The sequence below is a fragment of the Gossypium hirsutum genome, chromosome D02 (genome assembly GCF_007990345.1).
Source record: "Gossypium hirsutum isolate 1008001.06 chromosome D02, Gossypium_hirsutum_v2.1, whole genome shotgun sequence".
NCBI classification, from domain to species: Eukaryota; Viridiplantae; Streptophyta; class Magnoliopsida; order Malvales; family Malvaceae; genus Gossypium; species Gossypium hirsutum.
The window spans coordinates 43,216,754-43,232,984 of NC_053438.1; the positions used below are offsets into that span (position 1 = coordinate 43,216,754).

Consider the following 16,231-nt stretch of genomic DNA (forward strand, 5'->3'; position numbering starts at 1 on the left):
GAAGGGGTCTTAATGCATGAAGAGCTAGTGTGGTTTCAAAAATCTTGATCGATGTGGTCGCTAAATGGTGACAAGAATACAAAGCGCTTCCGTAGTCGTACTTTGATGAGAAGGAAAACTAATAGAATTGAGGGACTTAATTTGGGGGTAGAGGGCTGGTGTTTTGATGATGGTCACTTAAAAAATTATGAGTGAGCTTCTTCAAGAACTTGTACTCAGCCGACTACCAGGTGGATGGGAAACAATCTTGTATTAACCAGTTTTCGTCTATCTCAGACTATGAAAAAGATCTTCATTTAATGGTGGCCTCCAGTGATGAGATTTGTTGAGCCGTTTTTAGCATGTCACAACTCGAAGCTTTTGTGATTGATAGCTTTCATGCTAAGTTTTATCAATTGCAGTGGGCGGTGATTGGTGACTTGGTTTGCAGCCTTGTTCGGCAGACTTTAAGGGGACTACCCTGGACCCTGAACTAAATAGAACTTCAATTGTGCTAATCCCTAAAATCAATGGTCCACAAACAATCTCTCAGTTTAGACCTATCAATTTGTGCACCGTTATATACAAGATTATCACTAAAATCATTGTTAATTGATTTATACGCCTGATGATCAAACTGGTCAAGCAGAACCAAGCTAACTTTATTGCGGGGACGAATATCTCTGACAATATCATCATTGCTCAAAAAGTTAGCTTTATTCTATTCAGATTAGTTTCTAAACTTTCTCTACACGACCGAGTCTTCCACCTTATCCTAACTTGGAATTTACATCCTATTATGAAACATGCCAAGCTTCGAAACACTGATTATTGGTGGCTCGATTCTGTCCAAAATAATAGGCGTCCTGACCTTGCTTTCATCATGTTTAATGACATTACTAAGGCTATCGGGAGGGGGGTGAATACAAATATCACCCTTTCTCATGACATGTATTTGTCATATATCTTTAGACGGTTAGGAATTAGCACTCTTGGAGACTCCCCCATCACGTCCAATCAACCCATAAGTTACGGTGCACTTTACCATTCCGACTATCACTATGATGCCAACTCCGGTGAGTGGATTAAGGGAGGTAGTCTAGTTGCTGATGATGACGATGATGAAGGCACTTTTGAACATGTCCCTTCACCCGAGCATGCTCCTCCACTGGCTTCTTCATCTTATGTTGTTCAACCCTCTTCTAAGGTTAATAATGCTCTTCTCGATGCTATCTATCCATTGAACAATGATGCTCGAGATCTTAGGGAAGATGTTAACTCTCGACTATTGACATTGGAGGCACAAATGACGTCTCTCTTAGCTCGCTTCCCTTCGACTCCTCCTTTTCCTCCTAGTGATGATTAGATTAGATTTAAGTCATTCATTTCACACTCATAACATTTGCACCTAGATTTATTTATTTATGCCTATAACTATATTTTCTTGCACTTTATTGCTTTATTGGTATTTTAATATACATTATCGTTTTAGTTCTTTACCCATTTACCTTTAAATATCTATTATGATGAACTAACCTCATTTCTCCTTAATAAAAGGTATATTAATTGATTATTCATTTATGCTAACTATATGCAAATATGCAAATTTTGTGACCAATTTTCCTTAAAGTAAAAATGAATGTCACATTGTTTGTCAAATTTTATTTTAGACTTATATTCAAAATGACTTTTATTAAGGGAGCAAATTATTCAAAAACAAATTTACCAAATGTTTTCTTATATTAAAAGGGGAGGTTGTTAAATCAAGCTTTATTTGATAAAATGTTTTGATATAACAAATTGAAGTGTTTTTGAATAAAAGTTAAAATTAAACAAAATTAGCAAAATGATTTGTTTAAAATTAAGAGATAAAATTTTGAACATCTATTTTGAACTCTTAGAAATTTTTTTAAACAACTTTAAAATCAAAGTTAAAATGATTTTCACTTAGTAAAAAGACTTTTATCAAATCAAACAATTTTCAAACAAGTCAAAATTGCTCTAAACCAACAAGTATCGATACCTTTTTGGCCAAGTATTGATATTTTTTGAATTATCGATACCCTCTCTTAAACAATACCAAAGTGGCATTCTATTTTCACAAACCCTAATAAGTATCAATACCTTTTGATTAAGTATCGATAATTTTTGAAATATTAATACCCCTTCTTAAAAGCGATACCAAAATGACATTTTGTTTTTCAAACCCTAATAAGTATCGATATTTTCTGAATTATTGATACCCCTTCTTAAAAACGATACTAAAAATAACATTATGTTTCTCACAAAACTTATAAAGTATCGATAAAATTGTTTTGGTATCACTAGCAAAACTCCAACGGTCACTGAATTTAGCATTTATTGCAAAAATTATCGATACCTTTTTATATGGTATTGATACTCGGTGTTGCAAGTGAATTAAATGCTTTGATTTTTATATCCCCAACGACTTTATTCATGACACCAACAATCTCAACGGTTGGAAATTAATTAGTAGGTATAAATACCAACTTCTAAAGATCCTACAACAACAAGAAAGCACTTTTAAGCAAAAATCATCAATCAAACAACCTTTGAGCTTACTATTTCCATATTATTTTTATGTACACTTGTGAGCTTTACTTCTATTCTTTTGCTCAAATGTATTTCATTGTATTTGAACTTAATTTGCAAGCACTTTGATCTTGTAATGATTTTTTCTTTATTTGCTTATTTGTATTTCCTTGAGAGGGTTTGGGGTAGAAATTAATGGAGTTGTGAGGTTAAACATTGTCCTTAAATGTTATCAAAATAGTGAATTTGAGAAAATCTTTAGTTGTGGAAAGTTAAGGTAGTGGAGTAGGAAATTGGGGCCGAACCACTCTAAATTATCGTGTTCATCTTTCAATTTTCTTTCTAGCTTTCACATTTTTAAAAAAAGCCAATTCACTCCCCTCTTGGCCATTTCGGTTTGATTTATTGAGCTAACAAATAATTATAATTATAATTATAATTATAATTATTTTATATTATATTACTGATTTTATATATTTTACAAAAGGTAGAATAATATAAAATACTAATTCTCAATTGTTAAATTTTCTTATTATGACTTCTTAAATAGATATGAGTCATACTATTCGTTAAGATGAGATTTGTTTCTAATCAAACTGTTGCAATAAGTATGCATAAAAAAAGTAATATTTAATTTAATTATAAAATATGTTTATTTTCTTTTGATTTTTGATATAAAAATTAATAATTAATAACTTTATACATTATATATTAGATTACCAATTTGTTGATATTATCTTTTAATGTATATAATGTTAATATCACATATTTAATTTTTATTAATTATAAAAAAAATATTTTAACATATTAATTATTATCATATTTAAAATAAAATCATATTTATATTTAAAAATTATATTTATTTAATTAAAAATTTGAATTTTTTATTATTTTTAATTTATCCAATTATGCTCAATGATTTTATATTATATGATGTTTTTAAGTAGAATGATAAAATTAATTAATTTCACATTATTATAAAATTATATTTATTAATATTACTTTAATCATGATCATATAATCATATTAATAAATTATTATTCTAATGTTAAATTAATAATATAATTAACAATAATAAATATTCTCTTTAGCTCATAAATTTCTATAGCGTGGTGCTTTTATAGAATTATAAATATATTATAAATATAGATTATAAATTATAGATAAATACTATTATAAAAATATATAAATAGCAAAATTGATTTTTATATTTTTATTTTAAATAATAAAATAAAATATTCAAATTCATTTTAGCCAAATTTTAATTGGAAATTACACGATTCATTAGCTAATGTCTTAAGTGAAGAAGGGAGAAAATGGACACCACCATTAGATGTGTTCACGGGTCGAGTTTAGGCATAATATTAATACACTTTATGTTTGTACAAGTTTAACCTGACTCGAAATATGAACTTCAAATTTTGTCCAAATCTACCTACACTTATAAATAATTAATTCAAACCCGTTTTAGGTCCGTCCATATTATTTTTCTTAAAAATACATTTATATTATTTTTAATTTAATATTTAATAATTTTATATATATTTATTAAATTTTTATAGTTAGTTATCTTAATATTTTTAATTTTTATATTATAGTAATATAATATAAAACATTTGCAAATTTAAAAGCAGACTTAATTGAATCAACTTAAACATTGAAGGTTCAAACTTGAGTTTAACCTATATTTTAAACAAATATAATTTTATTTTGTCTAAATCAATTTTTAAATCTAATATTTTATCCAAAATACTCAAATTTTAGACCCACGTCTCAACTTATTATCCAGCGCATAACTTCTAAGCACCATCTGCTAAGCTTATAGATTCAAGCCTCAGGTTTGGTCCACACCAAGCATCCAAATCTCAGCTTCGGATCTTGAGCAAAATGTCCCTATATTTTTTCTTCTGTCGGAAAATTATAACTTTGAGCTAAGAAACCTTTTTTTCCCAATAAAAAAGAACCCTAATTTATTATTTTTTGTTTTTTTTTCTGGATTGGATTGGAAAGGTCATAACTCTTTTCTACTCCATTAACTCATCAATTTCAAGATCCTTTAAAGAAACTTATGAAATTTTGGAATTGTTTATTATTGAATGCGGAAACCAACGATTGATCAATAAAGATCGCTTCTTCATGAGCTCAAGAATGGTAATGTAGGCTTTGATCCGTCTGAATCCGCCCCTTTAAGGTTAGTTTCGATAAAATATCAGTGCCGTACTTAATTTATAACTTTTATGATAAAATTGAGTATTTAAATTTGCTTTCGATCAATTTTATAATTTTCTTTTTCTTTTTTTGAACAGTTAATTGATTTTTGTGGCTGAAACGATGGCGCAGAGTAATTGGGAAGCAGATAAGATGTACTCTTATGTTCTTTCAGAAAATTGATTCTAATTTTAGCTTAGTTTTTTTTGGCAAATTTTTTTAAATTTTTTTAGCTTAGTTAAGTTCCTTTTTTTTTTTTTTTGGCTGTAGGCTTGATGTCTATATTTATGATTATTTGGTAAAGAAAAAATTGCATACCACTGCAAAGTCTTTCATGACAGAAGGGAAAGTCGCCCCGGATCCAGTAGGTAAGATTTAGCTTTGACTGAGTATAAATTCATATAGGTTGCATTTGGGAACTTGGATTTCCAGAGATGGATTTGGATTTTAAAAATAGTGTAAATTATTTAATAAATACACTTTTAAATTTAACATTCATGATTAATTTTCAAAATCATGGGTTTTCAGATGTTTATTTAGGTGTGAATTTTAAATGACCTTAGATATTTGTCAATTTGAAATTCATATTTTATACCTTTCAAATATCTAATCATATTGAATCTTAACTAATTCTTATATAATGTATGTATTTGTTCCCACAATTTATATAGCAAATGAAATTCAAATCCAGATTTTCATGTCCTAGTTTTAGTTAATTGATGAAATTGTGCGACTGAAATTCTTTTCCGTGGAAAGGAAATATGGAGTTTATATATATATATATTTAGCCTAAGTTGCTTGCATTCTTTATTTTACCTTAAAGTACTGCGTTACACATGTTGGCGCTTCAAAGTTACATGGGTATGACACCTAGATTCTGAACTTTACTGTAAAACTCGCTGAAAGTGATTTGCACGTGTCAGATATCATATCCAAGTCCGTGTCTAATATTAGGTGGGAGAAAGGTGCTTTATTAATTTTCAAATTAATGATCGGTGATTTTTTCATTGAAATTAACGGTTAAATTTTACTCTAGTTGCTTGGTTATGTTGTAACTAATACAGCATATTGTTAGTAGAGGGGAATTATTTTGAATGACTGATTCATTTAAAATTTGTTTATTTATCCAGCAATTGATGCTCCTGGTGGGTTTCTTTTTGAGTGGTGGTCTGTCTTTTGGGACATTTTCATATCTAGAACAAATGACAAGCATTCAGAGGCTGCTGCAGCATACATAGAGGTGGCCGATTAAAACTTTAGCAAGTATTGTTGTTAATTCTTTTCAATAGTGCAATTTATACTGGTTGTTTTCGAACTATTATGGTATTATGAACAGGCACAGCAAATCAAAGCAAAGGAGCAACAACAGCTGCAGATGCAGCAGCTGCAGCTAATGCGTCAAGCACAGTTGCAGCGTAGGGATCCTAATAATCCATCTATGGTTGGTCCTGTAAATGCTATTGGTTCTGAAGGAATGCTTGGACAATCAAATGCTAGTGCTTTGGCAGCAAAAATGTATGAAGAGCGCATGAAACAACCAAATGCAGTGACTTCAGAGACATCCCAACCTCTTCTTGATGCTAGGATGGCCCTCTTAAAGTCAGCTACAAATCATCCCGGGTAAGTATAGTTGTAAATTTTAGATCAGATGTTTTGTTTTAATGTGATGAACTCTTTTCAGGTTTATAACACAGAAAAACTGTCTGTGATGCAGTCAATTGGTTCAAGGAAACCATGGAGATGTAACTGCGGCATTGCAGCAAATTCAGGTATGGACACTAGAAATTGCTGTACCTATGCTACTTGGATACATATTTTCTTGCATTTACATCAACACTTTACAACCTCACTGTTATACTGTTCCATTTTAGTTGAACTAGTGACTCTATATATATACATATACTCCTCACAGGACATTAAAGGTGAAGTGAACTTGGGTGGTACTCAGAGATCTATGCCCATGGATCCTTCCTCAATTTATGGACAGGGAATCATGCAATTGAAACCTGGAATAGGAAATGCAGGTGATTATAACTAATGGTGTTATATTCTGTTTGCACATGTCAATCTATGGAATGCTAATGAGTTTCATTTTCATAGACCACAGTTCTCATTAAGTATCTTTTACATTTATAGGTTTAGATACCATTATGTCATTTCCAGTCAGCTCAAGAGAAACATGTATCATTTGTTTCATATACACACCATCTAATCTTTCCTCGCATATTCAAGTCATTTTCTTATCTGAACTTGTATAATATGATAACTAAAATTCAATAGAAAAGCCAGCGCCAAGAGTGTTTGTTTGCATGTTACTGCTAATATGCTTAGTGCTGCTGTAACTTAAGATAGTCGGGTGCTTCTCTAGTTTGGCTTGCTGAGTGCGAAATCTGTCACCTACTGACCATAGTGTCTATATGATGTTGCTGTTCTATTCGTGTCAAGTTTATTTCTTCTGACAGAAAAGCAACATATCTAACTTTGGCTTTGTGTTTTATTAAGTCAAGACATTTGTGTAGATATTCTTATACTTTTATGTTACTTTTGTTCTTCAAGGTTTGAATCCTGGAGTTGGTAGCCTTCCATTGAAGGGCTGGCCATTAACCGTAAGCTCTAAATTGAATTTCTATCCTTAATACTATTTTCCTTATCTAAATGCTTGCCTAACTGGCTCTTAACTAATTTTACAGGGAATTGACCAAATTAGGCCAAGTTTAGGTGCACAAGTGCAAAAGCCATTCTTACAGAATGCAAACCAGTTTCAGCTTCTGCCACAGCAGCAACAACAACTCTTAGCACAGGTCCAGACACAAGGAAATCTGGGTAATTCACCTCTATATGGAGATATGGATCCTCAAAGATTTTCTGGATTATCAAGAAGCGCCTTAAATACGAAAGAGGGCCAGCCAACAGTGAATGATGGATCTATAGGGTCTCCCATGCAATCGACCTCATCAAAAGTAAGGTTTCTGTTTGTTAATCAGTTATATCTGTTGTATTACTTCTTATATCCAAATACGCCCTAACAGTTTTCATGTCAAAATACAAAGATAGTGCAAATCCTGCAATCGTGTTAATGGATCAGAAATGCATGCATGTCTTTCAATTTCACATTCAAAGGGAGAAAGAAATTATAGTATATACTTGTGTTGTTGTATTGGGCATACCATCTACCTTGCCTTTATTTAACCAAGATAATATGCATGCCATTGCACTTCTATATGTGCCTTTGATTCTTAGGCGAATTATTTATATTTATCTGTAAATCTAAGGGGCCAGCTTTATTTTGTGTATGGGATTATAATGATGGTTGTACTAGTTCAGTAGTTATTATCATATTCTAAATTTGTTGAGGATGGCCAATGCTCGTGTTTAGTTTCCACTGAGCACTTTTGTGTTTTTTCAGCAGATAAGCATGCCACCAATAAGACAATCTTCTTCTCAACAAGATCCATTGCAGTCACCTCAAGTGCAACAAGTTGAGCTTACTTCTGTTTTGTTTCTTGGTTATCACAATGGTTTCTTGTTACCATATGCTGCCAGTTTATCTTCATACAGATTCATAGGAATTTATGATGGACCTCTAAATTGATGACTATTCCTTCTATGGTGTGTCAGAATAACCGTAAAAGAAAAGGACCATCTTCTGGACCTGCTAATAGCACTGGCACTGGAAACACACTGGGTCCTTCCCCAAACTCTCAGCCATCAACCCCATCAACTCATACACCCGGTGAAGGAGCAGCTATGGTGGGAAATATGCAGCATGGCAGTAGCATGTCAAAAAATTTGATGATGTATGGATCTGATGGAACAGCTGGTATTGCATCATCAACCAACCAGCTGGTAAGTAATCCTAATTTATAGCTAACCGAGGGTGTTTAGCGAATGGTTTGACTCTTCAATATTAACTAACCCTATGCTTTCCTGCATTCGTGCAGCTTGCATGAAATTTTTGGATACTAAATTGGTATCATTACTTAGTATTGTCATATGCATGAGCAAACAGTCATTTAGTATTGTCAAATGCATGAGCAAACAGTCATTTGCTCTATGGAAAGCATGTGAAGTTCTAAATCTGATGGTCCCCAACTTATGACCATGATTATGTGTATTCTTCTGAATCTGCCAGGATGACTATTTTCTTCTACTTGTTGCTATCGGAGTTATTACATATGCTCCAAATAAATTGCTCACCATCAACTTGTTCCAAAAATGATAGATAAGTAATAAAAAAATGCTTATTCTATGGTTTGGAGAACATAAGCTCAAACATCTTGTATTTTCCGCCATTCAAAACTTAGATCTAGAATGGCCTTCTCATCACATTTCATGCACTAGGACTGCAATTGTTGGTGGTAATGTTAGTCACTAATAAGTTTAGTGGGTATCCTTGCTTAAGGTCTTGAGAGTGACGAATGCTAAAGCACTGCTTCTATATCTTGGCTAAATATTGATGCCATAGCTTTGCAAGGGATGGAGACCATTATCCCTTTGCATCAACACTGTGTTCTACTCTTGGACTCTGGTACAGGCAGCTTTGTTTTATTTCCTAGGTCAATAATGTGATGTCTTAAGGGTTTGTTGGGTGCTAGGAAATATCCTTATACATCTTTCGAAAAACATGGCAAGATTGAGCATACATGAAATCGACTTTCATTATCATTTTGTTTCCCAATCCCTAATTGCTTTTTACTTCTTTCCCTTTCTTACTACTTATTAGTTGAATTTGACCCAATAATCACATCAAGTAAATAAACCTGAAGTAGCCCCACTTTTGCACTACTATTCTTCTATACTTGTAATTGTTCTTGGTCTTCCTTGCCTTTTCTCTTTCTTCACTGCATTTAGTGTGAGAGTTGAAACATATATGTTAAGTGTAGCCTCGGATAAGTCATTTCAAAAGCCTGTTTATGATGCAACTCCTAATTGCAGGAAGACATGGAACATTTTGGAGATGTTGGCTCCTTGGATGATAATGTGGAATCTTTTCTCTCACATGACGATGGAGATGGAGGGAATTTGTTTGGCACCCTCAAACGGAACCCATCAGAACACACTACTGAGACTTCTAAGAGTAATATAAGATCGTCGTTGTTATAGCATGCTAATTCTTCCAGTTGACCTCAGCAATGAACCTTTTATCTGCATGTCAGGTTTTGGCTTCAATGAAGTTGGGTCAATACGTAAAAGCAATGGCAAAGTCACCTGCTGCCATTTCTCTTCAGATGGAAAGCTATTAGCCAGTGCTGGGCATGACAAGAAGGTATAATTTTATGTATCATACAAGGAATTTTCTTTATGTAGCACATGCCAGATAAGTTATCAAATTATTGATTATGGTTTATTGAATGTTTACTTTTCATAAATGATGCGGTCATCTAATGTCGTACTTCTGTACCTTGGGTCCTCGGTAGAACAGTTGCAAAAATTTTTATTATCGATAAAAAATGGACTTAAATGAAAGTATGGAATAGTGATGTGCTTGCTTGTCGATTTCCTGTCAGTAGGCTGTTCTTTGGAACATGGAAACTCTGAAGACTGATTGCACGACTGAGGAACACACTCATATTATAACTGATATTCGCTTCAGACCAAATTCCACTCAGCTAGCAACATCTTCTTTTGATACAACTGTCCGCATTTGGGATGCTGCACAAGTATAACTTCTTGCTCTTTCCTTTTTTTTTATTTGTGTAATTCTCTCTTATTGGCCCAGTATGCATGTTTCTATTTTGTCGGTCTTCAGGTTTTTATATAGACTGACACTTTGCCACTGTTGTCTATGCTGAATTAATGCTCACACCATTAAACGTGACACTATTTCCAGAAAGACAATAAGCAAACTTCTTATCATTATAGAAAATATTTAGGATTCTACTTTGTTGAAACTTTGATGAATACGGTTCACATTCCATGTACTTATATTAATTGTTTGCAGCCAAGTTATTCCATCTGGAAATATACAGGGCATACGGCACAAGTTATGTCCCTTGATTTCCACCCTAAGAAGAATGAACTTTTCTGCTCTTGTGATGGCAACAGTGAGATTCGCTTCTGGAACATCAATCAGTATTCCTGCACTCGTATCTCCAAGGCTAGCCTTTTAAACCCTTTAAGCTTTTGTCCATTTTAAGTACTGCATGTTCTTTTGGTCACAATGTTCATATAAATTACTTTCACTAATTGAAGCAGGGAGGCAGCACTAATGTCCGATTTCAACCAAGAACAGGACAATTCCTAGCTGCAGCAGCCGATAATGTTGTCTCTATCTTTGATGTAGAGACTGACAGAAGAACACAGTTATTTCAGGTAGAAATATAAATTTGTTAACTTTTGGAAAAGGAGAATTTACCTCGTTGATCAGTTTTGGTTAATCAATTTTTGTAGTCTACGGTTTTACCTGGAGTTCTCTTTTTGACACTCAGGGGCACAATACGGAGGTACACTCTCTCTGTTGGGATGCAAATGGAGACTTTTTGGCTTCTGTCAGCCAAGAGTCTGTCCGACTGTGGTCATTGTCCTCTGGAGAGTGCATTAATGAGCTTAGTTCCAGTGGAAACAAGTTTCATTCCTGTGTTTTTCATCCCAATTTTCCTGCTCTTTTGGTTATTGGTGGTTATCAGGTGTCATTTCCTATTCTTATGTTGATATATAGTTGTTAAAGGTTGACTCAATACTTTTGATGGTTTGATGTCTATTCAGGTTACTAATTTATAGATGGCTATTCATTTTGGAGTATGGTCCGGAATAATTTTTACCTGTTTTCTATGATGTATTCATCGTCACTAATTTTTGTTTTCGGTTTTCTGTCCTGTTTAAACATATATCAGTCGTTGGAGCTTTGGAACACGGCTGAGAACAAGTGTCTGACGATTTCAGCTCATGACTGTGTGATATCGGCCCTGGCACAGTCACAAGTAACAGGGATGGTTGCCTCTGCCAGTTACGACAAATCGGTTAAAATCTGGAAATAGTTGCAATCACTTTTTTAAGGCAAATCCAGTCCTCCAGTAACGAGTCTTACCATTTTCTTAAATTCTCAACAGCATCGATTTTGTGTTTCTGTTGATCATCAGTGGTGGCTTGCCGGCTTTGCAAGGTTGGTTTGTCAGGGTACTATATTTTACTAAATTTATTGAATGACAGTTGATATTGTTTCAGGTTTTAGACGTTTTTGTATGTTCATTTATTTAGCCAGTAGAGCGAGCTTACTATCAAGAAAATAAATTACCCAAGGTGTGAGTTAATTTAACAAATAAAATGAAAGAATATATATTTATATTTTAAGTGGACTTTACCATAGAAAAGTATTCCTGTCGTGTTATCATTTTTTAGTGTTAAGACTTATTTGATGTGTTATATATATTTATATCATCTTTGATATATTAATAATTCATGTAGATGATATATTAATAATTCATGTAGTTTATTATTGAGGAGTTTGATTGTATCTTATTCACTGTACACCAAATTAAAGAGGGATTTATTCTTTTTATTAAAAGTTGATATATCTATTGTTAAATGACCCTTGATAGAGCAATCAAACAATAAGTTGACAAATATTTTAAAATATAAAAAATCTAAAAATAAACAATTTTTTATAATCATTTGAAAGCTACTGTTATAAAATGCGTAAAAGAATATATAAAAAACATTAAGAATGATGACAAATTAACAAAAATTATTTAAAAATGAAATAAATATTTGAATTGTAAATTATTATCCTTGAGTTGCAATTTATTTAAATATTTAATAGTTATTATCATAAATTATTATAAATATAAAAAAATTGAAATGACAACTAAAATTTAATCGATGTGAAAGCTTTTATTTTAAGTAGCAGTTTGCCTTGCATCTTGTTGACCGCCGAGAAAATATGTTACAAATTTAGGAAAAAAAACAATAAACAATAAAGGGAATATGGTCAAACATGAAATATAAATATGGCTCACTGAAAAACAAAAAAGTTATAATTTCTATTATTTTGTATTTGTGATTTGGTGAGGTTACTTTAAGTTTGTTTATTTATTTTAAATTAAGATTAATTTTTTTTAAAAAATTATTAAATTTAATATTTTTAATATTTTTGCAATTTCTTATATTTCATAATAATTTTTATAATTATTTATTTATGCTTTGATTATTTAGATAATGTTCGACTCAATAGTGTGATCATATGGTTGTCTCTGATCTAGGCAATAAGGGGAAGGAAGCCCATTGAGGGAGGAACGAGCCAAAGGCTAAAATAGAAAGAGCTACTAAGGCTTTAGCTACTAATGGAATGTGATTCTTGGGAATGTGATTGATAGGAAAGTTACTTTACAATGTTTGGTTACATTGGAAAGTATTGATTAAAATCCTAAGAAAATTACATTATTATGTTACGAATGTAATGATAATTTATGAATTTACCCTTATTAAATAAAATATAATATCCATGTATTTAATTTTTAGAATACATTTTATTTTTAACAAATATTTGCATTAAATATTTAATAATGAAATTTAATTGATAATTTTTACATTTTTTCTCAAAGCCTTGTAACACAATTTACTTTGGATATTGAAAAAAAACATAATATACTTTAATATAATACATAACTGCTTCGAAATTTGGTTGATCACTTGTCTTATCTATTTTACTTTTAAATGAGCTACTGATCTGCCACAATTCGTTGTGGCAAATTTGAATATTTTCGGTACTTAAGGAGCTTGTTTTTAAGCCATTTTATGTTATTTTAATGCATTTTAAGTTTTAGTAGCTTAGATTTAATTATTAGAAAATAATCGTTTTTACGCATTTTCTAGTGTTTCAACGACTCGTTAGGCCAACTCGTGCATTAGGAATAACTAACGGCTACTTGAGTGTGCAGGGTGCCATTTCAAGCCAAAGAACACAAAGGACGACGCCAGTGTTGCGACACCAGCATGCAATGTCACAACACTGAATATCGAAGCATCCAGAGCCAAAAAAGGGCCGACGTCGCGACGTGGAGATCTTGAGGTCGCAACGAAAATCTGGGTGTGGCCGCGTTTTGGCAGCCATTTAGGGCGTATTTGTCTTGTTAAAACCCTAATTTTTTCAAAGATGTTTTAAACAATTAAGCCTCTCAGTTGTAGCCTATATAAACCTCATTATAACCTCATTAGAGAGGGGGAGTCAACCTAGGGAATCACCCTAAGGAGTTGTCGTACATATTTCATAATTCATACTTTTAATTTTAGTTTTCAATTTTCTTTCATTTTTCTTTAGTTTCTGTTTTAGTTTTTCTTAGGTTCACTTAATCAGAATTGTTCTATTCCGATGTGAAGACGATTGTAAGCAGAGATTGTTCTGGAATTGCGCTTCCATTATCAATGAGCATTCTCTTTTCCTTTATTCTTTTTATTCCATTATTTATATTTCGTTAACTTGATCAATGACCTGCCACAAATCGTAGTGGCAGTTTAGGCACTTTTTAACACTTAACAAGCTTTTTTTTTAGCTATTTTAGTATCATTTATTACATTTTCAGTTTTCTTGGCTTAAAGTTAAATTATTGCAAAATAAGTGTTTTTACGCATTAGTTGACCTATTGGGCTAATACCGGCCTTAAGGTAGTTTTAACGAGTTAATTGGATGTAGAGGACATCTATTTTTAGGCCCAAAAGCATTAGGAATGACAACCGAGTTGCAACACAAGCTTCCGGGGGCGCAATACAACCAAGCCAATTCCAGAATTAACATTCGAAGTTGTGTTGTGACACAGGTCTGACAGAGGGCAAAAATTAATTAAGGGTGTTTCTGTCCACACAACCCATATCTAGTGTGATTAAGGCTTGTATTTAACCTAAATTAGGCTGCTAACTTTGCGTATATATAGTTAAACATAGGTTAAGCTTGTGGGCTTTTTGCTAAGCCATTTTTAGGGTTTAGTTAGTAGATTTAGGATTTTAATTTATTTTTATTTTCTTTTAAAAAAAAATTTATTTTCTTGGATTTGATTTGAGTCTAAGTCTTCGTTATTTAGTATTTTTCATAATTTTCCTTTACGTTTCTTTTGCAAACGATAATATCTCGACAATTATTAAAGGATTTCACGGATCTAGGCACATCCAGTTTATCAAACGAATCAATTTCTATCCTTCTCTCATTTCAACTTAATTTTTGTGTTTTGCATGATTAATTTAATTATGATGAAGTTCTTATTGAATCGATGAGTGACTAAGTTCTTTAGGGAGATTAACGAGTGGATGCGAGAGCGATTAATGGATGAATGAGAGTTTTTCATACGAATTAGTTTGTATAAATTTATGTGTATTAAATCTTAGGATTAATGACCCTAAGAAGTAATCTAGGTTAAACAAGGTCAAGAGATAAGCATATCGAGTAAATCGCGATTTATCCTGGTGAAAAAAGTAAAGTCAAGAGATAAATGAGTACTGGTCAATTAATTAATTAGTGGAGGTTGGGAGGTAATACTGGTTAATTCATAACTATTCACGAATAAAACCCAAATTATGAAGTTAATTGCAACCATTGAAGCGAGTTAATCTTCTGATTGTTATTCGAGAGTTTTTCATTTGTGAACTTTATTTTAGTAATTTAATTTTTTCCTTTATGACCTTAATTGTTAGCATTAATCATCGCAATATAATTTTTAGTGGTTACTATTTAGATCTGCTACTGTAGACGATACTTTTGAATTTAATCCAACCTCCCTTGGGTACGATCCTCAGAATACTTACTGGTGTTCAATTGTAACACAAAACTATATTACGATTTGAAATGGTCGTTTGCAGATACTGTACCTTAATTATATATATTTTATTTGCACAATTTTTACTCTAAACGTTCGCACATTTGGAGGTGGTCAAGTTGTTGGCGCCATTGCTGGGGAGGTTTCAATATTAAATTTAAATTTATTTTCTACAATTAGTAGGATAAATAGGAAAATTAGAAAATATAGATACAATTTTTACTTTATTTTATTTTTGTTGTTTTTAATTTTAATTTTGTTTGTTGATTTTCATTCTGTCTCTGATTTCAGTTTTTGTCCAAAAGTGAAAGCACTCCAATCGAGCCACATCCTAATTTGGAGCAATTTCTGAAAAGATGACAACAATCCTTGGGCAAACTTGGTTCAATACTAGTTGGTAAAAACCTAGAATTGCTAAACCAGTTATTACCAAACCTCAACTTGAAATCAATCTCACATTGTTGACTTGGGTGACCATGAATTTGCAATTCGATGATGATATTGACATAGATCCGATGGCATTTCTAAGATGATTTGAAAAAATTTGCAGTATAGTAGAGTATGCTAGAATTTCAGATGAGGCAATCAAATTACTCTTGATACCTTTCGCACTCGAAGGTCAAATTAGAGAATGGTTAGAGGCATTACCAACGGAGACTATCACATCCTGGGAAGAATTTGTACAATTATTCTTGCACAGGCTCATGCCAAAGCCTTTTGTGTTAAACTTGTTGATTATGTTTAAGCTT

General features: G+C 32.2%; 1 protein-coding gene across 2 annotated transcripts; it reads left to right on the top strand.

Annotated features, from left to right (window-relative positions):
• The first annotated feature begins 4,307 nt into the window (after window positions 1-4,307).
• On the top strand, window positions 4,308-12,030 carry LOC107908476 (transcriptional corepressor LEUNIG_HOMOLOG). Of its 2 annotated transcripts, none has more exons than XM_016835653.2 (18): window positions 4,308-4,723; window positions 4,839-4,895; window positions 5,011-5,108; window positions 5,871-5,980; window positions 6,077-6,360; window positions 6,455-6,509; window positions 6,653-6,764; window positions 7,297-7,346; window positions 7,431-7,700; window positions 8,147-8,218; window positions 8,359-8,586; window positions 9,676-9,817; window positions 9,897-10,006; window positions 10,251-10,400; window positions 10,682-10,837; window positions 10,936-11,052; window positions 11,169-11,366; window positions 11,574-12,030. In XM_016835653.2, exons 2-18 carry the CDS (start codon window positions 4,864-4,866, stop codon window positions 11,715-11,717), a joined length of 2,328 nt encoding a protein of 775 aa, XP_016691142.2. In that variant the 5' UTR covers window positions 4,308-4,723; window positions 4,839-4,863; the 3' UTR covers window positions 11,718-12,030. The 2 variants fall into 2 exon arrangements, with proteins under 2 accessions (XP_016691142.2, XP_016691143.2); XM_016835654.2 differs by having other exon boundaries at window positions 8,150-8,218.
• Window positions 12,031-16,231: the final 4,201 nt, after the last annotated feature.

Bases quoted from the DNA above. Each gene is read 5' to 3' on its own strand.
- LOC107908476 (XM_016835653.2), top strand. From the start codon at position 4,864: ATGGCGCAGAGTAATTGGGAAGCAGATAAGAT. The intron at 5,109-5,870 runs GTAAGATTTAGC...TTATTTATCCAG, and splicing joins AGTCGCCCCGGATCCAGTAG to CAATTGATGCTCCTGGTGGG. The intron at 10,401-10,681 runs GTATAACTTCTT...AATTGTTTGCAG, and splicing joins GCATTTGGGATGCTGCACAA to CCAAGTTATTCCATCTGGAA.